This window comes from Lucilia sericata, unplaced genomic scaffold, assembly GCF_015586225.1.
Source record: "Lucilia sericata isolate MDLA Ls3-8-SP2 unplaced genomic scaffold, ASM1558622v1 Contig000245F_arrow, whole genome shotgun sequence".
NCBI classification, from domain to species: Eukaryota; Metazoa; Arthropoda; class Insecta; order Diptera; family Calliphoridae; genus Lucilia; species Lucilia sericata.
In genome coordinates, this window is record NW_023994271.1 from 118642 (window position 1) to 142278 (window position 23637).

The 23637-nt window shown below is 29.9% G+C and overlaps 1 protein-coding gene across 1 annotated transcript; it reads right to left on the reverse strand.

The window, feature by feature from the left end:
* Positions 1-4313: 4313 nt before the first annotated feature.
* On the reverse strand, positions 4314-10494 carry LOC119602622 (putative uncharacterized protein DDB_G0271606). Its single transcript, XM_037954238.1, has 3 exons — positions 10176-10494; positions 7046-7357; positions 4314-6986 (listed from the first exon to the last, which is right to left on the reverse strand). Exons 1-3 carry the CDS (start codon positions 10182-10184, stop codon positions 5610-5612), a joined length of 1698 nt encoding a protein of 565 aa, XP_037810166.1. The 5' UTR covers positions 10185-10494; the 3' UTR covers positions 4314-5609.
* Positions 10495-23637: the final 13143 nt, after the last annotated feature.

Below are 23637 nucleotides of genomic sequence, written 5' to 3' on the forward strand. Positions count from 1 at the left end.
AGTTACATTTCCAGCTATATAACTAATGATTGTTGAACTGTGGAAAATTATGAAAAAATAAAAAAACTCTTATTGTATAAAATTACTTTTACTTATTTCTTATTTGTTTGTGGTTTTAACCAGGAACAGAAAATAATCATTTAATTTGTTTATGTATAGTTTTAATTACGTAATTCTTTACCTATAGGATAATTTTAAAAAATTTCGAACAAAAAAGGGGATTTTGAACATGTCCCTCTCCTCACTCTATTTATATAAATACTAATTTTAAAGTTATCCAAAATCGTTACGGTTTAGATTTTATCGAGGTTCAAAGCTCATATTTGTAGGATCTTTTCGTGGTATATTTTCTAAACTATTTATCCGATTTTAATCGTTTAATTTTTATTAATGCCTATATCATGCCATTTAACAATACATTTGTTAAAATATTATAGTTTCAAAATAAGGATAATGATATTAAAAAATCTTAAAAACGGTACCTTCCATTTTCTGTATTTCTTCACCAAAAATAGATTATAGTGTGTGTACTCAACAAAATACAAAAAAAAAAAAAAGAAAATCACAATGAGAGGATCAACTTTTAGTAAATTAATCCACATCATTACCATACATATTTCAAATTTTTTAATTTTTTGTTAATATTGTCCAACTACAACACATAAGCATTAATTGCCCTGCAGTACGACGAACTAGTTCGACAACGGCGATATGGCCGATTGACACCTTACGCATAACATGTTTCCATTAATTTCACTAGTTCAAATTCTTCAACAAAAACTTAATTCTGAAACTGGGATTGATCTTGTGGTTTAACGTTTTGTAGTTAGAACCTCTCACATCTGAGCTACTGATCTCTAGTTCGTACAAAGCTCTAATTTTATTTATTTGGAATTTATTTTCATAAACTTCATGCGAAAATTTCTCAAATGTGAACTATTGATTACAATGGTGAAATGTAGTGAACGTTTGGACTATCAACCACTTCATTTACCAGAGGTAACTAGTTAGTTGAGATCCTCGATAAAATCTTAACCGTAATAAATTTGGAAATTTATGTGAACTTTTAACTTCGTATTTATACAAAGAATGTGTGTACAAACTTTAATCGAAAATTAAAAAAAAAAAAACAATTTTTGATTATTAAAATTAAGGTTTTTGGGAGATGCTCACAAAGTTAAAATTTGTTCAATATCTATATGAGTATGCTATATAATTGTTTTCTTATATTCGGCGGATTTGAACCACATTTGACAGTATTTAACTTAGATAATGTTTAAATTAAAAATACAAGAACAGTTCACTACGTACACTTTGAAGGTGTTTTTTATTTTACTTTGTCGAACTGCTGGGTAAATGTTGCAGTAGATATACATACATACATACCCTGCCAGCAATTTTCTAATCGACTACTAGAAAAATTAGTTTCTAGTTTACTTTTACAGACTGACTATATGTTAACTACAATGTAATGCAGAGCTGTCTCGAAATTTGGTATTTGGCAACGTAAACAACCGACTTTTAAAGACTAACTACAAGCTAACTATCATGTTATGCAGAAGTGCCCCAAAATTATCTGGAGAGAATTTTATTCAGAAATGTTCAAAAATTTGGTATTTGTTAACCTAAGCAACCGACTTTTAAAGACTAGCTACAAGCTAACTATCATATAATGCAGAAGTACCCCAAAATTATCTGGAGAGCATTTTTTTTTGACATGTTTTCTCATGTTTCTTTAATATTTGGAATTTAGTTTTACATTTTTGTCATTTTCTTGTATACATTGTGAAATTAGAGCCAGTAAATTGGAAATATAAATTATAAAAGGTTAAATATTTCAAAACTCGGTCTCTAAATCCTAAATTCTGCTGATTGATACTATAAATATAGTACATTAATAGTTAACATTACACATAACATTTTTAAATTTATTTAGATTTGGATCATGGATACCGGTGTTATTATTAGTTCCCCTGCAGAAAACTGATGTCTATTAATTTTAACAAACTACTATCACGACTTGAAAAAGCAGATCATATTGCACAAACTTTCCAAATCTTAAAAAGGTGTTTATTTTCACAGTATTTTCAACTACTTATCTATGGATCTAATGAACTTGAGCCATAAATATCTTACAGAATAAGCACTGGAAATAATTTTCATTTTCAATTATCAAAACAAAGAAGATTTTAATATTTTATTAAAGCGAAATGTAATTTAGATAACTAATAGTTAAATAAATTTTAAATATATTTAGTTAATGTAAATAAATTTTACATATATTTAATTAAAATGTAATTAATTAATACAGTAGGTAATACAAAAGAAAACTATTAGTTGACTTTTCTGCAACTAACTTTAAGTTATTTAATAAACAGGTAACTTTAAACTAATCTTTTTGTAACTAACTTTAAGTTAGTTGAAAAGTTATGCAGAGTCGGACAATTGACTACTGCGTAGGACATCGCCATGTTAAAATAGTCAGTTGGCTCCATTAAAAATAATCCAATGATCAACCATAACTAGTTGATGAAAAAGTCGGCTTTTAATGCATTTAAAGTTAGTTGAGCTGCTGGTAGGGTATGTACTGTGTGTATATAACGTCATTTAGTAGTAAGTGTTATATTTTGTTGTGTTTAAACGCGTCTACAATGTATTTGCCTTCGAAGAAGAAGAGGAAGGAGAAAAATTCGCTTAAAAACTTTTCCACTTACTTAGTTTATAACGCTATTCATTTTATGAACTTTTAAGTGATTTCTTAATGTTTATGAAAAAATCCACTTGAACATTATAAAACGAAATGGAGCCAATTTTTTATTTATTTTTGTAAAAGTATCTTTGATTTCACCCCACAATACTTGTTATAACGGAATGGTTAGAAATCAATAAATGCCTGAGTAGCTGAGAGAGAGAGAGAGTTACCGAAAGGCGTTAAATTCGCAAATGTTGAAAAAATATTAGTAATAATTTTAATTTCTTCCATTTATCCATCAACCATACATTTGCTTTGCCTTTATTTTATTTGTCAGTCTTTATTTTGGTTAAGTTTCTTAAAAACTTTATGCCCAAGAAATAGGTATTGCCGCGATTGCTTTCTATGTAATGGAAAATTAATTAATTATGGAAATTGCAGGAAATGCGAGAGGATTGTATTCTGTAGTACGTATTTATACCCTACACCACTTTAGTGGGGAGGGTATATTGGATTCGTGCTGATGTTTGTAACATACAAAAGTATTCGTCCTAGACCTTAAAGTATTCCAATAGGCTTAGAATCGTTTTCTGAGTCGATTAAGCTATGTCCGTCCGTCCGTCTGGCTGTCCATGTAAACCTTGTGCGCAAGGTACAGGTCGCAATTTTCAAGATAATTGGATGAAATTTGGCACGCACGTTTTATTTGACACAAGGACGAAGCCTATTGAAAATGGTTAAAATCGGTCCATTATTTCACCTAGCCCCCATAGAACAGAACCCCCCGAAAAAGGCTTCTGAGCTCATAATTATGTTAAATATACAGATATATCGATAAAATACCGCACAACTAAGTTTTATAGAAGTCTTGATGACCCTGCCAAATTTCATAAAGATCGGGCCACATTTGACCCTAGCTCCAATACAAAGTCCCCTTCAGAAAATTACTTGAATGTCCCAAATTAGCTTATAAACACAAATATCGCGATGAAATTCAGCACAATAAAATATTATGTAAATATAAATATATTCACAAAATTTTATCGGGCTTGGTCCATATTTGCCCCTAGCCCCCATATAAAGCCTCTTTCAGAAAATTAGTTTTTCATCCATAAATTGCTTAAATGTATCGGAACAAGGGAATATTGAAGATGAATGCTTTATTATGAAAATTAAATCACATTTAATATTCATAACTGGTGCAGGGTATCATATGGTCTGTCTCGCCCGACTATACTTTCTTACTTGTTTTTGTTGATTTGAAATGTGGCCTGCGATTAAATAAAGTGGATTAAAATGATTTAAACTTTTGAAGAATATATAAGACCATATATAAAGTTTCATTCTAAAATTGTATTTAAGGTCGGCATATTCATCTATGCCATAGATGAATATAACACTCTTACTTACTCTCTAAGTTTTGCCCTTAAAAATCTTTGTAAGCAAAAGTAAAAATAAATATTATTCATTTGAATTTTAAAGGTTTTAGATAGAAATTTTTTCAACTTGACCAAAAGTTCATAACTTAAAGTTTATAATCCTTTAGATAAATGGTTTCATAGTTTATATACAAAAAGTCCCAACAATAAGGAAACCTATTAAAGTTCACAAGACAAAAATAAACAATCTAAAGTTTTTTATTTTTGCATTTGTGTTGCAAAAAATATACATTTTATTTATTTTTTTAATGTTTTTTTTTAGGATGCCATTTTTTTAAACTTAGCTTATGAATATAAACTACATAAGAACATAACGGAAAAATGCATTAGTAAATACACATTTAAAATGTAGGAAAAATGAAAAATACTTTGTTATTGTATGTGTGTATGAAAAGAATGTAAAGATAAGATAAATAAATAGAACAGATAGTTAGTATTAGTTAGTGAAAAACTTTGATGTAATCATAAATATGTATTAAATATTTAACATGACAAATATAATGTTTAATTTATAAACGTGCCTTTGTATACAAACTGTGGCAGTAGCAGGAAACGCATTATTTCTTTCGTTTATTCCTGATTTGTTTATAGACAATTGAGGTATAGATAGTAAGAAGTAGAAAGTAGTTTTAAATAAATAACTTTTTTATTGAAACAGACAACCAGTCGGTTGATTTGCGAACGGCAAAGCTTATTACATTTAGTTATGTATTTATAACGGTTTGAGTGTCAATTTTTGAATGTAAATTTAATTGAAAATTCTTCATTTTTTTATTATTTAGAGGTTCAAACTTGATTGTATGTTTCTCTATGAAATATATTTTTTCCTTTATCATTTAAAAATTGCAAGAAAGTCTAAATATAACATGTATGAAATATTGCTTTTAAAACATAAATAAAGAAAGATAAATGGAAAATACTAAATGAAAAATGATAGATAAAAGTACAAATATAGAGAGTTATTGGGAAAACAAAACTTAGAGAGTTATTGGGAAAACAGAAGGGATAAAATAGAAAGGTATTGGAAATCGGTCTTGTAATGTCAATTAAAAGCGTAATTATTTTGGAGTGAGTAGTTTAAGAAATATGTAAGAAAGTTTTTTAGTAAAAATGTTGGTTGTTATTATCTGTGTAATGACATGAATGAAATATGAAAAATATAAAAAACCCTAAATCCCTTGTTAGTAACAAATAACTTAAATCATTAGTTAAATATTAATAAAAAAGTGAGAAGCATAAAAAACACAAAAATAATTTGTTTTAAAATTAAAGCTAAAACCTAATATTAAGAAAAATATAACCGAAAATCAATAATCGCGTTGTCCTGTTAGAGTTAGCCGGATATGGATAAAGTCATTAATGCCTTGAGTGTTTTGTTTTTAGTTATTTTCTATAAACTAATTGTGATCGTTGTTGCTGTTTTCGTCCTAAATAGTTTGTTGTTTAAACGGAATTTTCGATATAATGAAGGGTTTGATTTACCATAAGGCTTTACCATTACCGTTGCCATTGCCGTTACCATTACCGTTGCCATTGCCATTACTATTGCCGTTGGTGTAAATAGTTTGTAAACGTCTGGTTTGCTGCTGACGAAGAGCATTTCTTAAACCATTGCTGCTGTGGCCATTTAAACGCAATTCCAAACTATCATCTAAATTATAGCGGCCATTACCATTACCGTTGCCATTGCTTGCATGACTGAGACCGTTGCCATTGCCGCTTCCATTGCCGTTACCATTACCATTGCCGTTACCATTAACATTTCCGTTGCCATTGCGAAGAGCGCTTTCCTCTCCATTGCCATTTCCATTCAGGATTCTAATACTGGCCGAACTAGTGGCTGTTGAATGACGACCTAAAGAATTTTGCAATTCGTTGCTGTCCAATTCTTCCAACAATTGTTCACTGGTCCGTCTGCCGTTGCCGTTTAATAGCAAATTGCCATTGCCAGTTGTGCGTCCATTGCTGGTAATTCTAGTGGAGATCAAAGAACTGCCTCTTAAACCATTTCCATTTAAAGCGTTGGTTGTACTAGTTGTGTCTAATAACGACAAGGGAGAATGTATGACTGAAGCTTGAACTGTGGCACTGGCAGGTTGAGTAATAACTATCTGAGGCTGTGCAGTACGTTCAATTGTAAGACGAGCTGTATTGTCACGTATGTCCTTAAGAGCTGAAATATCGCGGGCTTGAGCAAATACAGAGCCACTGGGAGTGCGTGACAAAAGAGTGGGAGGGTGTGAAACAACAGTGGCGTGTACACTGTGGCCTAAAGCTTGGTTGGGGAGAGTTTGGGAGAGTAATAAGGCTTGTTCATTGGTCAAACGTTCTTGGGATTGTTGCAATTGGGTGCGCAATAATTGCTGTTGTTGTTGCTGTTGGGCACGTTGTAGTTGTTGTTGAGCTTGCAATTGCAATTGTTGCTGTTGCAATTGCTGTTGCTGCAACTGTTGCTGCTGTTGTTGCTTATATTGCTGTTCGAATTGTTCCATCAAATGCTGAGCTTGAGAACGTGCTTGAGTTTCTGCTTGAGCTCTAGCCTGTTGTTCTGCCTGAGAGTTTTGTTGTGATTGAGCCATTGCCTCAGCTCTTACCTGAGCCTCGGCCAAGGCTTGAGCTTCAGCATATGCAGCACTCTGAGCTTGAGCTTCAGCAATAGCATGAGCTTGCAGTTGAGATTGCAATACTTCAATGCTATTGTAACGTGATGAAGATGATGTACCAGCAGCAGCGGATGCACGTAGGCGTTGTTGTTCATCTAACATTTGTTTGGAAACTACTGCATTAAAGCCATTGATATCATCGGCTGTATATTCCACAACTCTGCGGGTGCCATCGGGTTCAATAAGTGAATACTACAGAAGAGACAATAACGAACAAGAACTTTTTTATATTATAGATTATAATTGCTCACCTGTCCTTGTACCACATCGCCATCACGTTTTTCTTCTTGTTGCTTGTCATCGCCGGTCAACGAATCTCTGACATCATAAGCAAAACTATACTGAGGATGAGCATCATAATCTTCCGATGAGGTAACAGAGGATCCCAATTCATTTCCCAATTCCGATGAGTCCGAGGCTTGTTGTTCCAGTGACGAGGAATGCTGCTGGTCTTGTTGACCCAAAGCAGCTTTCTGTTGTGCAAAATGCAGTGCATGCAGAGCCGGATATGAAGCTCTAACAATGTTGCCAGCCAGCACACTCAAACACAAACAGGCAATAAACTGGAAATTGAAAACAAAATGTTGTAAAAATCTATAAAAATTGCAAAACATGAAACAAAATTAAATATCAAGAACAAAAATTGAAATGCATTGTGAAGAAGTCATTTGATGTTATAAAAGTTGCATAAGTAAAGAAGATATAAACAAGTAAGAAATTATAGTCGGGCGAGGCCGACCATATAATACCCTACACCTGTTATAAAAATAAAATGTGATTTAGTTTTCATAATGAAGCATTTAAGTTGAATTGTAACTTGACTTGAATTATACTTAAGCCATTTAATGTTGAATAAAATTGTGGACATTTAAACCGAATTTTGAAGGGGGTTTTGAATAGGGGCTATGGTCAAATGAGACCCTATAATTATAAAATTCATGAGGATTATTAAGGCTAGTATAGAACTTGGTTTTACAGCTTTTTGTCGAGATAGGAGTATATTAAACATAATTATGAACTTAAAAGGCCTATTCGGCGGGTTCAGTTGTATGGGGGCTAGGTGAAATAATGGTCCGATGTTAACCATTTTCAATAGGCTTCGTCTGCGGTAGCTGTTGTTGTGTTGAGTTGTACCTTGCCTGTTGAGTTGTACCTTGCCTCAAATATAATTAAGCTATTTATTGTTGAATACAATTGTGGACATTTAAGTCGAATTTTGAAGGGGGCTTTGATTAGGGGCTATGGTCAAATGAGACCCTATAATTAAAAAATTCATGAGGGTCATCAAGGCTGGTATAGAACTTGGTTTTGTAGTTTTTTGTCGAGATACGAGTATATTAAACACAATTATGAGCTTAAACTCCCTATTCGTCGGGTTCAGTTGTATGGGGGCTAGGTGAAAAAATGAACCGATGTTAACCATTTCCAATAGGTTTCGTGGAACAATAGAAGATCATGTGCCAAATTTCATTGAATTATCTCCAAAATTGCGACCTGTAGTTTGATTACAAGGTTTACATTACCCTCCCCACTAAAGTGGTGTAGGGTATAAAAATGAAGAGTTTGTAATGCAAGTAGTACATAATGAATGGAATAAATAAATAAATAAATAGTTTTTATGACTTTTGAGTCCTTGTAGCTCTAAGTTTTAGCTGTTCGTTGTAGTTGGTGGGTTAAGATTATTAATTTCAGAACAATTTAACACTTGAAATTAATTTGCAATTAGAAGGACCTTGGTTGATTATTACCTGAATGTGAGCTTTCTCTTGACAATAACATTACATTTTAAGTGGGTCGTGATAGTTACTATAAATAGTATATTGTTTATATTGTTGGAATCCTGTTTTATGTTTAATCAACGTTGTGTATACTGAATATACTATGTGATTTTCTTGCTAAAAGCGACGATATATCTTTGTTAAAGATTATTATTTTGTAAACTTTATTTTTTTCTCCTCATTTCCCAAAAACCAAATGATTTTCACTTTCATTTCTATTTTGAAAATATGAAAGAAAACTTTTCCTTATGCTTCTAAATTACTATGTGTGAAAAACTGATGGGATGGATGTTAAGATGATGTGGATGATGATGGTTTTATATAAAATACTTTCATATCTCTAGTTAAATAAAAGAGAGTAAAAAATAAATGAAAAAAGTCCTTTTTGTATAAATGCTCACGCACGGCTTTTATTTTTGGTCTTGTTATAGTCTTAATGTGAATGAACATATATATATATATATATATATGTATATACATTCATATGTCTAAGCACAAGTATATATGAGTACATACATGTGTATGAACCAAGCAAAAACTCGGCAATGACTTGTACTTTTATGTATAATCACTTACTTTTCAATGACTACTAGATATTTTACACACAGAAGGTAAGTAAATTGTTTTTCTGTGTTAAAACCATAATTTTTTCGCACAATAAGTAGTATTGTGAGTAAAACAGCGATCTAACGAACAAGAAGCCCAAGTTCGTATTAGTTCAAAATAACTTTTTAACTCCCTATTTGTAACTACTTATTTAAGTAGCGATTTGTAAGCGTACATTGTAAGTACTTGCATCCAATGTCATCTCTGTGTTAAAATAATAAGTGAAAAGCGGGTTTGTTTTGCTTTTTAACTCATTACTTTTCAATGTAAGTTTTTGCTGGGTATATACGACTGTATAAAGATGCATGACTGAACACACATTTGGTATTTGGTATGTGAGGAATTTAGAGTAAAATAAAAAGTACCATTATATGAATTGGTGTCATCATAAATTCAACTTTTACTCATACTTTTATGCACTCTATCTAAAAAAGGATGATGTCCTTAAGATTGTTATCTCTTTAAGTAGATATGTACTTATACAGATGTATGTATTTACATAAATTCAATGCCTTTTGAGAATACAATACGGAAGAGTAGCTGAACAGAATTTTATTCTACAGAATTTGTTGTAGTTTCCTTGGGAACTGTAATGTTTGAGAACATAGTTTTATTTCGGATCTCCAGTTTAGAGAGCTTTCTCTTCGGTTTAACTTTCTTTGATTTTGTATTAATATTTTTTTTTATGTTGTTATTTTACCAATATATAATCTGACAGAAATAGGATTGTCCGTTTACAAATATCTTAGGATGTGTAGACACGTTCACTTTATGTATGAATTATTAGTTTTGTGCTGGAAAGGACATTTCAATTGTTTTTTTTTATTTTTCTTAAACGCTTTTCTGGCTATTTCTCTGTTGTAGCGTAATATTTTTATGAAATGTTCTACAGAAACAATTTACAAAATGATAGATGGGCTTAACAACCCATTATAGTTAAACTTTCTTTTATTAAAGTTATTTTTCAATATTTAGTTTTTTGTTGTCATTCACCTACCCACTTCATATTCTTAGTGAAACTTGTTAATTTGTAAATGAGTTTAATAAACGTTTTAAAAACTTCTTCGGTTATCAACACTTTTTTTATATAAAAGTTTGAAATTATTTTCACTTAAACACGCGCACTCAGGTAATAAAACTGATAAACGTAGTCAATATTCCGTTTACAGAAAACTTTATAAATCCTTTTAGTTGTTTCTTGTTTGTATTTAGTATTTGGTAGACGATACTGCCGTTTTGTGATGAATGTATTGGACGTGATTGTTTTACCACACAACTATTTGCGTTGAATGCAATAAAACTTATGATGACTTAAGATCAACTTTTGGTATCTTTTATACCAAAAACACGTCAAATGAGCAAAAGTGCATCAAGTAATTCAAGCTTGCATTTAACTCGACACACATACACAATGGGTAAATATGTGCAAATATCTTACAGCCCTTTTGTGTTTTCGAAGTTAGTGTTTATTTAAGACATAAAAATATAAAAAATAAACAAACATACTTTCAAATTTGTAAGATTAAAATTACAAATGACCTTCTTTGAAAGTGGCTGACCGGAATTTTGAACACAAAATATGATACACATACGTTTTAGAACGTATACAAATCGATATATGTACATGGGTAAATTATATGCAAATAGTCGTACAAACGTTTAGTTAATGTAATGGTATGACATTTCTGAAATACATATAAGATATTTTGGCCAAGAAAATTTCATAAAATATTTCCACTTTAAAATGGAAAATATTAAAAATATGTACATTAAAGAGCTAAATATTAAAAAAAACATTTCACCGTGCATTTATGGTTAGATGTTATTGATCACATTTTTTTTAAAGATCAAGAAGAAATTTTTTCATTTAATTGAATAGAAGAATTAGCATGTATATATTTATAATTTTTGAAAGAAACTTATTTTTCTTAAGATTTAAATTGCAAATTCCATGAAATTTTTGTTACATCAGGTATTGTCGGTCACGTTATGTCACACATAACGGCTTGTACAAAAAATTTGAAAACCATTTTTTAGTTCTAAAAGCTGAAAAACGATCTAAAAAATATTCCAAATTATACCTAAAAAGCTTTTAATCAAGTAGCCAGTGAAACTCGCAGATTTTTACATTTTTGTCAAAAAAAAAAGAAAAAAAAAAGTGAACTTCTATGTCTGTAACGTCACGCACTTTAAGTACTTACATATATCTTATGGCCATTAAGTTCTTTCAATTTCTTCTCTCGACTAATTATAGAGCTATTGAAACCCTATAAAAATATATACATACATATACATTAGACCGACTCACTCTGTATGGAAAGTAAAAATGTGTTTTTGTTACCCCTCTCAAAATTTACCTTGCTTTGTTTTATGACGATGACTGAACGGTCTATCGATGATCGTTCGGTCATCGCTAGACTTAAAATATTTTGGGAACCATCATAAAACAAAACAAAGATTTTTTAAAGCTGGGTAAAATATTGAATTGAACATGAAAAAAAAATTTAACATACAATATTATCTTGAAAACTGTCCAGCTCACGAACGGACAACACTAAAGCCAAAATATTTTGGTTAATATCATATTACATAACAGGGAACAGGGGTAACTCAAGCACTATTTTTTGTGAGTCGGTCTAATATACATACCTATGTCCCGTGGAGCACTTTTTAGGACGAATACCTCTAAAACGATGCGTTTGAATGTACTAAATACGAGAAAAATAAAAAACAATTTTTTAAAAAGGTCTTCAGTTCCCTACTTGCGATTGAAAAACTTGATCTCAGTACAATATGTTCAAAAATAATTTTCTGAAATTTCGATAAAATGCGAAAACAATATGCCTCTCCAACCCACTAAAAATCATTTTGTGGACCAAAAATATTATACAAAAATGTTTAAATTATTTTTCCCGTAATCAGCTCAAAATTATGGAATTTTTGAGACCCATTTGGAAAAAATCGAAAATATTTTATTTTTCAAAAATTATACTGACGTCAGGATTTTCAATCGCTGGTAGGGAACTGAGGAATATACAAAAAAAAATATTTTTTATTTTTCTTGTGTTCAGTACATTAATACGCATCGATTTAGTGGCATTCCTACATGAAATTCTTAAAAAGCCTGTTCCTCGGGACACTCTAATGTACATATATAGAAAGGTATATTTTTCATCTCGTTAAAACGTACGATCTTCACGTTCGCGTTCGATCGATGGAAAAGCCCATATATAGATCATTGTATTATTCTGACAATTATCTACTTGTATTAAACCTAAATTTTGGACAAACACAAATTGTAAATTTTAAGTAGAAACTATTACAATAATCTCATATTTCAAATTTCATTGTTAAACTTTATAAGTTACTTAATTAAGTTAAAACAAGTTGCATATATTTATGCGATAATTGTAATTTGATGTATGTACATCAATGTACATAAATATATTTAAGATGTCGTCTGGTTGGCAATTTGCAACAAGATTTTTTCTACATAATGAAAAAGATATTTAATTATTATTATTTATGGAAATAAAAATAACAATTTTGCAGTAACATTGCATCAATAATAGTGATGAATAAAATAATAAGTTTATATACATAATATTTCTACTACACTTTGACGAATTTCTTTTTCAAATGGACCTTATAAATGTAGTAAATATTTCAAAATTTCAGCGATTTATCGCTCAAATTTATGTATGAACATTAGGTATCCAAAAAAATATGGATTTTGTATAGATTTGTCTCATTTTGCTCATTAGTTAATATAAGCATTTTTGCTGAAATTCAAATGTAAAACAAATTGAATTCCAGTCAAACATTCAAATTTCAAGTGTTGAAATACATTTGTTTTGCACTTTAATTCGATAGCATTCTCCAGTTAAAAGGGAACTTGAATTCGAGTCGAACATTACCATGTTATTACAGTTTAATTCAAGCCATGTAAAGCCTTTATTTGCGATTAACATTATTAACAAATTTGTAAATTTTTGACCCAGCTCACCAAATATTGACTTCAGGTTTTGGTGCGAACTTCAGGTCCATACAAACAGGGTCACCCTAATATACATATATGTATATTTTTGGTCCTTAAAAACTCCGTCTGTTGAAAATATGCGAAGACGAAATAATATAAATTAAAAAAAATGCATTCAAAAGAAAAACCAGGGAAACAAAAAATACTCGGCAAAAAGTTGTTCTTAAATATGCAGTATGCTCTTAAAATGTATAAAATATGCTCCAAACTAAAGCCTAAATAGGCTGGAAATTATGTTCTGAAATAACTAATATTACATCCTATTAGATTTATTTTTTATAATTTATTCCTCTTATTGTTTTAAGTACTAAAATTGTTTATACAAAAATATTAAAAACCAATTTAAAAAAATAAAATGAGAACATTTCTTGGTTTCACTGGTTATTATATGTTTTCTACATGTAGAGATAAAAATATTGATATTTTTATTCTTCTTACAGTCATAATTATTTTTTATATTCCAAATTTTTTTGATTCTTACTGGGTGCTAACTACTACTAACAAAAACTACTACTACATTCCATTTATTACTATTATTTTCAAACTACATATCGCTCATTTACTACAAGACTGGCATAACTCAAAATTTGTGTTGTTTGAACCGTGTATTTCATAATATTTATCGTTTTTAACTATTTTATTTAATTTTATCTTTGTTTTTAAATGTCTACTATTTTTGGTATTAAAGTGATTTTTTGCTGTAAACGTCAAAACTGAAATTCACGTTTTTCATATATTTATTTCAGAAAAAGTAAAATTTCATAAAACATTCTATAGCCATTTGAGAGAAAATGCGGGTGAAAAATTTGACAGTCGTATGGCTATCCAAATTTTTTTTAAATGATTAAAAAACAATTATCATTCATTTTATGTAAACACAAAGAAAAGAAACAGCTGTGTCCAGTCTTATACCAATAGTGCAAATGCAAAAATATGTATTAGTCATACGACTTTTATTATCTTTTTTATTTAATTTTAATTTGATTATGACAGTTTCGTAGTAAATGAGCAATACGTACATGTATATATGTATATTAAAATTTATTCAACGTCTCTCTAAAGTCATTGCAAAATTTTGGCGTCACCAAAATTCAATAACCATAACATTGAAACGGAAAACAAAAATGCTGCAGACATATTGTTGTCTGTTTTAATGCACAGACGAAATAAATATATACGTAGTGGAAAATTGAACATGTTTGAACAACAATAAGCAAAGTGTTGCAGACTTTTTGAGTGAAATGTAATCCGACCCTGTAAAATGAATAATATAGCTATGCACTGATTATTTAAATATTATGATGCTAAATGTAAGAGATTTAAACCAAAACTAAAAGTTTTAATTAAGTAGTTAATTTTCGTCAATTTATTTTCAATCTGGGTTATCACAATAATCATATTTCAATTAAATCGTATGTATCTTAAAGGCATAAAATAAACTATTTTTTAAGTGATAAATAATGAAAGTGTTGCGTCACCGAGTGACTTAAACATCATTTGGCCCTACCTCTTATACAAAATTCCCCTTATAATATAAATATCTATGTACCAAACTTTATCAAATAATAAATTAAATAATTCGGATACAAGGTAATATTCAAGATAAATGCTTTATTATGAAAAATAAATCACATTTAATATGTATTCATATGGTCGGCCACGACCGACTATACTTTCTTAATTTTTTTAAATAATATTTGACATTTTAGTGAGGATTTCATGTTTTAGAAAGAAGTTTTAAATATACAAAACATTATAATTTAATCTATTTTATAAAGAATTGAAGTCGAATAAATAAGAATGTTAACTTTGATGGTTATAAAAAATAAAAGTTGCTGATTTTCCCGCCGAAAATTTAAATTTGCTTCATTCTAAGTTCGCACAGTGGTATAGAAATAAAAAAGAGGGAAATAATTCTGTAACATGTAAACAGTTTGCCTGATTCAAATATAATTTTCTAAAAATTTTCTTAAAAGATGTATAGATTTTGAAAAGCTAACATTATATGAGAAATACTTTGCAGACCCTTGACTACACCTATGGTGAACATATGAGGTCCAAATTCAAAAGTTGAGCTCGACAACACTTCCTCTTCAAATTTCATTTGAATCGGGCAATCCTTCTTATTTTACCCTCCACCATTTTATTGGGGAGGATATATTGGGTTTGTTCCACCTTAAAGTATACTAATCGGCTTACAAGCATTTTCTGAGTCGATTAAGCTATGTCCGTCTGTCCGTCCCTCTGGCTGGCTGACTGTCCATGTAAACCTTGTGTGCAAGGTACAGGTCGCAATTTTCAATATAATTGGATGCAATTTGGTACACGCGATTTTTTTGGCCGAAGCCTATTAAAAATGGTTAAAATCGGCCCACTATTTCACCTGGCACCCATAAAACAGAACCCCCCGAAAGGGCCTTTGAGCTCATAGTTATGTTAAATGTACCTGTATCTCGATAAAAAGCAGCAGAAATAAGTTTTATACAATCCTTGATGACCTTGCAAAATTTAAAAAATCTAATCACAAAATACTTTATATATACTTTATTATGAAAAATAAATCACATTTAATATTCATAATTGGTGTAAGGTATAATATGGTCGGCCACGGCCACAAGTACTTTCTTACTTGTTTATTTCTACTGTGTGACATCAATACTTAGTTAGCTCATGAAAACGACCTTTTTAGACTTTCATAATTTTTTCATTCTTTTCTAAAGGAAAGATATCAAGATTTGGTATCATAAGAAAGGTCCTAAAGAGGCACTTTCAATTGCACATACAAAATTTTTGTGTAAAAGCAAAAGTAATCTAAATTTTTAACACAAAATTGTTTAAAAACTTATTTTCTGAAGGATATGGGGGATAGGGTTAAATATGGGCCGATCAGCTTTCTAAATCCTATGAGAAACTTAAATCGGTTGAGTTTCAATTATGTTACTGACTTATAAGTGTTTAAAAGTATCGTGTTTTTGAGGCGTATCTCACGTATCTCAAGATTTTTGAGGTGTTTGGAAAATTTCAAAAACAGATTCTTGTTCTACTCGGATCTACCTTTCAGAAAAATTTAATCACTCCCAGGTATTTAAATTTTCGTTAATTTTGTCTCTCTGTATTATCAGTCTCATATATTTTAACATCAGTTTCTCTTTTTGTCTTGGTATGTATTTTAAGCCACTATATATATTCGGTTTTATGTTTAATATCAGAAATAAAGTTATAAAAACATTTAACATTTAAATTTCACAATTGTTGAATAAATTATAAATGTTTTTTTCGAATCAGTGATGAAAAAATCTATAAATTGTCATAAAAATTGGAGAAACCACAAAAACACATACACAAGTGAACGAAAAAAAAAAACAAATACATACAAATTTACATACGCGTGTGAATGTGTAGGTTGTACAATACATAAATAAATAAAAACCTACAAATGCCAATACACTTTTATTTTCAATTTTGTACAATAATTCTGTACTTACTACACCGTGCAACAGTCATTTTCACACATGAAAAAAAAAAATCCATGTGTACAGGAAACTGTGGACCATTAGTACTCGGTTTTTCATAAAAGTTTAAATGACATACGATTTCAAAAGATGGAAAATTTTGACCCTCTCTAAGTCCGGCAGTTCTTGATCGATAGAGCACAATTCTTGGTGTAAACTTTATAAAAATAGATTTTTTGAGTTAAGTCACTTGACATGAAATTGCTCATTGAACTACAGAGAGGAAGTTAATGTAATTTAAAAATGTAATAATGCCTGCGAAAGGTTAGTAGACAGTGTTCTAGTCTGTCAAACCAGGTTTAATTCCCACCAGATTCTCCGATGTAACATAAACCCTCTTTCGGAGAAATAGGAAATTGCCAGAAATATTTTAAAATATTGTGAGTGCGTTAAATAAAAATTCGTTAAACAAAGAAATTTAATCAATATAGAATTAGACAGTTTACCAACATCTTTCACATTGTTAAGGAATATCACCACAATTGCCATCCAAGTTGCCAAAATAAATTCTTATTTTGTTGTTTTTGGATTTGTTCATACAAAATTAAACATTTCCTAAAACGCTATATAAAATCTGTCCTCTTTTAAATTGATAAACTTATGTGAGATGAAGTAGATTTAAACAATGTTTGTTTGTATATTTGTTTAATAAAACTTTAAAGCATTTTACACAACTTCCCCTAAGTATTGTTAAAAACCTCATCAGTAATTTGCTTTCCTATTGCGTTTTTACGATCTTTTCTAAACTTAAAAAAAATTACTCCACACTCAAATTCAGCAACATAACAAATATCAATTGTTTGGTGATGCTTTACCAAATGGGAAAACCGAACAGTGCTGAAATAAAAAGAATCTCTGCCGCTCGTTAGACCCAAAAATAAAGATTGAACGAAGCAAAATGAAAAAGTGGGGCTGAAATGTAAGAGCAATTCAATTTAGTTTTAAAGGGGCTCTAGCACAACCAAGTGTATTGAAGATTGAAGATATAAATGTACGATACACAAAGTTTTTCCATCAAAATTTAGTGGAAAATTTTCATTTTTCGCATTGCGGTGTCGTTGGATTCTTGTTTCTGTTTTTGTTTTATACTAACTAAAATCAAATCAAATTTACTTTAACTTTAATGTAATATAGAAGAACAATATAAAATATTTTGTTTGAGTTGAAAGTGTAAGGGAGAAATAGAAGTTGATATATTTTTTACGTAGATATTTTTTAGATGGGGTTAGATTTTTTGCACAAGTTTGTTGAATTTATGATGCATGTAGAGGTGAATAAATGCTAACAAGTTAATTTGTTACATGGTTGTCAAATTGAGTCCATAGATTTTAGATTGATAACAATGCTATATTGGCAAAGATATGAACATCGCATAATGGAATTGGTATACGTTGATAAAAAATAAATTATTAGAAATTTCATTTCCCGGGAAAGTGGGATTCATTTTGAAATTTCTCGGGATCGCGGGGTTTCCCGTTTATAAGAAACTAGCTATACCCAGTGTGCTTTGCTACCCTAAATGGAATATGTATAAATAAAAATCCCACTTAACGATTTTGAAGATTCTAACTACAATAGTTTTCAAGATTTATAATATGTTACATATGAGAGATGTCAAGCAAATTATTGCAAGTTCCCCAGTTTCTATCTATCGCCAATTTCTACCTATCTATAAAAAATTTGAATAATATAAGAATTTCCAAGATGCACGACATGTTGTGTTTAATTCATATATGTTGTGCCAAGCCGCCCATTGAAAGTCCGCCCGTTATGCTCTAAATGTTCACATGAACTTCAAAGTTCTTCATGTAAAATTTGAAGATTCTAGCTCTAATAGTTTCTCAGATATACGAATTTTTCTATTTGAGCTTGAAGCCCCCACATGAAAGTCCAAAATGTTCAGATGAATACTACTAAACTAATTTGTGCAAAATTTTATAAATCAAGTTCTATTAGTTTTACAGATAAACGAAATTTTACATTTAATGCATATGGGAGGTGCCAAGTTTCCCATTGAAAGTCCGCCCGTTATGCTCTAAATGTTCACATGAATTTCAAAGTTCTTCATGTAAAATTTGAAGATTCTAGTTCTAATAGTTTCTCAGATATACGAATTTTTCTATATGATTCATATGGGGGCTTCAAGACCCCTCAGATGAAAGTCCGCTTTTTTTCCTCCAAAATGTTCAGATGAATATTTAAGTTCTTTGTGCAAAATTTGAAGAATTTAGTTCCATTAGTTTTCCAGATAAACGAATTTTTGTCTTTAATTAATATGGGAGGTGCCGCTCCCCTCATGGGTAGTCCGCCAATTTATTACCCAAAATGTTTAGATGGATGTTAAAGTTATTCGTGCAAAATTTGAAGATTCTAACTGTAATAGTTTCCAAGATAAACGTATTTTTGAATTTAATGTATATGGGAGATGCCACGCCCCCTAATGCTAGTCCGCCTACTTTTTGTCCTAAATAATTATATTGACACTATTATCTAAAATATACGGATTTAATATTTTCTTACTATGGGCGTGGCTCCTCGCCCACTTGGAATTTCAAAATAAAAAGTAGCCTATTACCTATTCCAGACAAACAGAAATACGCTGTGAAAATTTGAATAAAATCGGTTCAGCCGTTTAGTTGTCTATAACGTTCAAACATACAAACAAACACACATTCATTTATATATATATAGATTATTAAATTTTAAGAATATAGCCACGATTTCAATAACTTTTAAGATATTTATAGTTATATGGCGATGCTTTAGAATATAATATGGCGGATGTTAGCATTACATCCATAACTTCAGCGATATTTACCTGTGTGAAGGTAATCATCCACAATCGCAGACAAACTGGCTAAAATTAAGAATTTAACAAGTTAAAATAAAAACTCGTTTTCAGCTTTATCTAGAAAAACTAAATAAAGAACTAAAAGTCGCGGTCCTAATGATATAGTGGTTATGAGTATCAAATCTTTGAATATATTGCGATTATTATTCGTCGTACGACTTTAGATGTTATTACAACTTTTGTAAGAAATACAATTTCCAATATTTTGGTAAAGATTATTTCCGCAGATCATCAGTTGTTTTCGAAATATTTTGTTTTTATTTTCCTTAGCTATAGTTGTGTTTTGTTGCTAACGTTCAAAGGCAATTTCATATAAATTTAAAATTTATAAACGTTAGGAGTTAACGTGTAAAATTATACAAGTTAATTTTAACGTTGATAAAAGTGCTACCAATTCAAAAATAAAAATACAAATATTAATGTGTTTATGTCAAACAATAAAAAAATATTTTAAAACAAAATTTAAATCAAAGAAAATTACCAAATAAAAAAACCTTTTCAAGAAATTGTAAATAATTTCAAGATTTAGCAGATTTCTTCTGTGGAGTGATGCCAAGTCAGGTAATGTTCGTTTTGTTGCTAACTTTAAGCGTTAACACTCATTGATAGCAACAAAACACAACTTATGTTACTTAAAAATATCAATTTAACTAAAAAGTTAGTATAAAAATATTTGAAACACATAGGACTTTTTGCTAAATCCTAAACCAATAAATATATCGATAAATGCTTTTGTGGACATAAGTATAACCAGTAGAGGTACAAATTGCAATAATAAAAAAAATTTTGAAAAATTCCACATAGTACTAAAATTCAAAACAGGGACGATATGTTATGAACCAGCCGGAATGGTTTTTATTCCCTGCAAAAAATATTATCCCTAGAACCACCGTAAAGTATACCAATCGGTTCTGTCTATTTGCCCGTCTATATAAACCTTGCCATCAAACTACAGGTGCCAATTTTAAAGCTATTTGATGAAATTTTGCAAATACTCCTCTTTTACCTTAAAGACTCAAAACCTGCAACCAAATAATCAAATCTGCCGAAATACACTAGTATCACAAAAAACGAAAATTTTCAAAAAATCGGTTTTTAGTCAATAAATTTCTCAAAAATAATAAGGTACTAGTATTTTTTCTTAGTTTTAGCACCTTTTAATATATTTTCTCCGAAATTAACATTTCAAAACAATATATGTACATATTTATTGTAAACATTTGTTTTTTTTCAAAAATCGGAAATTCCCGCACAATTTGCCGGAAATTCGGGATTGAAAATTCTGCGGAATTCCCGGGAATTTCCATCAAAAACATCACAGGTATTGTTCTTCGTAAAAAAGGTGTTAAAACAAGGAATCAAAGGTTTTACTTGAAACATAGTTTTATTTAGAGTACACAAATAAGTATTAAGTATTTTGTATAATTTTAACAAAACAATTTAATTTCCTTAACTAATAACACAGTGCAACATGAAATAATATAACAAAAAAAAAAAAAAAACGTGTCTCCCAGTTTTTCCCAAAGTCATGCATTTTTCTTATGGGACCCCCAAGATTTGGGGCTTCGGAGACATTTTTGCACAAAAAGTGATCACTTTCTCAGGCTCATATCTTGCAAACCGTTTGGAATTTTGATTTACTCTCTAAGGCAAAGTTGTGAACATATAAAATCAAAAAACTTCATTTTCAAGGTCAAAATCAAAAAACTTAAAAAAATAATTTTTTACTTTCAAGTGCTTTTCTAAATTAGGCGTACATAAGTATACTTAATATTTGTAATATCAATAAGTCATTATCACGTATACGTACAGGTGTCGTTAATAAAAGCAGTGCAATTTCAAAATGTCAAACTTTCCACTTGAAATGAAAAAATGAAAATGAAAATCAAATCAAAATTCCGAACGGAAAGTGAATGGCTTTGGGTAAAACTAGGAGACACTGGTATTTTTTGTCTCTTATTTAGTAGTGGTGTGCGTATATTGTTATATTTCCACGACATAAAAAATTAAACACAGTGTAATCATACATGTTTGATGTTCCAAATTCTCTTCAAATGAAATTTACCATCTAGTTATCAACAATCTATATATATAAAAATTAATGTGTGTTTATTTGTGGGTTTGTTTGTTTATTTGTTTGAAGTCTATAGATGACTAAACTGCTTTGTATATGCCTGATATTTCAAGTAGGCAAAGTTCGGTGCCCACAAACAAAGCAAGTATTAAAAGTAGTCTATTTCAGAAACTGCTACAGCTAGAGTCCTCAAATTTTGTATGGGCAATTTTTGTATAGACAATGAACAATTTTGTATAGACAATGAACAATTGTGGGCAAAATGGGAGGACTGGGTATAGTGGGCGTGGCACTTCCTATATACAGAAAATTTTGAATTAGTATTTCTGAGAATATATAAGTATAAGTTAGAGTCCTCAAATTTTATGAGAGCAACTTTAGTAATAATATGAATATTTTAGACAAAAATGGGCGGACTAGCAATAAGGGGGCGAGATACTAGGGTGATCGACTCGATTTTTCAACCGGTTTTAAAACCGGTTTTTTCTGTTTTACCAGTGTCGGTATTTTCTTAATGTTGATTTTTTGAATATCGGATAACCCGTTTTTTCACTTTTTAAAAACCGGTTTCGAATACTTTTATATGCTTTGTATTCAAAGATTATTTAAATGAAATTTTTAAGTAAATAATAATACAGCCCGTCTAAATTTTAAAAATGTTCCAGTCGAGGAACTAGCGTATATTTAAACATAAACATTAAGTTTTTCAAATTAAAATATATTTTTTTTAATTTATAATGAAAAAACGGTTAACCGATTTTTTCTGAATTTGAAAAATATCAACCGGTTTTTTTAAATGTCAACTATTCGAAAACCGGTTTTCGAGATACCCTCATGTAAATTAAGTACAAAACTTCGTATATCTGAGAAACTATTAGAGCTAGAATTCTCAAATTTTGCAAGAACAACTTTGACATTCATGTGAATATTACTGTAATAAATTGGCGGATTAGCAATAGAGATAGAATCATCAAATTTTACAAGAACAATTTGCCACCTATGTGAACTACAACTAAGACCTTAATTTTTGTACAAGTAGCTTTAGCATCAATATGAACATTTGGCTCCTTCCATATAAATTAAATACTAAAAGTCGTATATCTGGCAATATATAACAACTAGGAAAAATTTTATATGGGAATATGGCTTTAGTGTAGCAAAGCACACTGGGTAAGCTAGTATAGACTAAAAATTCACATACACATAAGTGTATTTTTGTGAACCTTATGGTTTGCGTGTTGGCGAATAATAAATATCTATGGTAAAATAACATTTTAAAAACATCCATATCTTTTCAGAAAATTTTTAGATTTTTTTTCGATTTGCTCCTAATATTTTACACCATATTTACTTAAAGAACGAACAAGATCATAGATGTGCGAACGTAAAACTCACACACTTGGAGACACATCCATTTAGACGATTTTTATACTTTTAGCATTATGCAAATAATATGCATAAATAATCTTCTTGAACATAAGGGGTAAGCGGCTCTATAATTTTTTCATTATTCGCAGTAAATGGAAATATAAGAATTGCATTCCCAGGAAGTAGTTTTTTTACTAAATAAACTTGGCTTACCATCACTGTTTTATTATTATACAAATAAGCCCACCGTCTCCATTGCTTAGAAGTACTAGTAATGACTTTCTGGTAGTCCAAGGATGGCAAAATTTATACAATTGTACTTTTTTCATATTATTGGATTATTGATGTATCGTGTTACCCCAAAAATGTATTTGATACTGTAAAACTATCATGACTTTTTAAGAAATTATTAACCAACATGCGGTAAATAGAATTATAGAGCATTATTCGACATTATTCTTGTTAAGACCTATTTTGATAACGACTGTTGTTTTTACCAATTTTATTATTTTTTTAAAAGTTATAAATATGTATAATTAGAAGATATATAAGATTTAAATCTCTATTGCAAATACATTACATTACATTACATTACATTAGAAAATTGGAACATTA

Bases quoted from the DNA above. Each gene is read 5' to 3' on its own strand.
- LOC119602622 (XM_037954238.1), bottom strand. The intron at 6,987-7,045 runs GTGAGCAATTAT...TCTCTTCTGTAG, and splicing joins GCGATGTGGTACAAGGACAG to TATTCACTTATTGAACCCGA.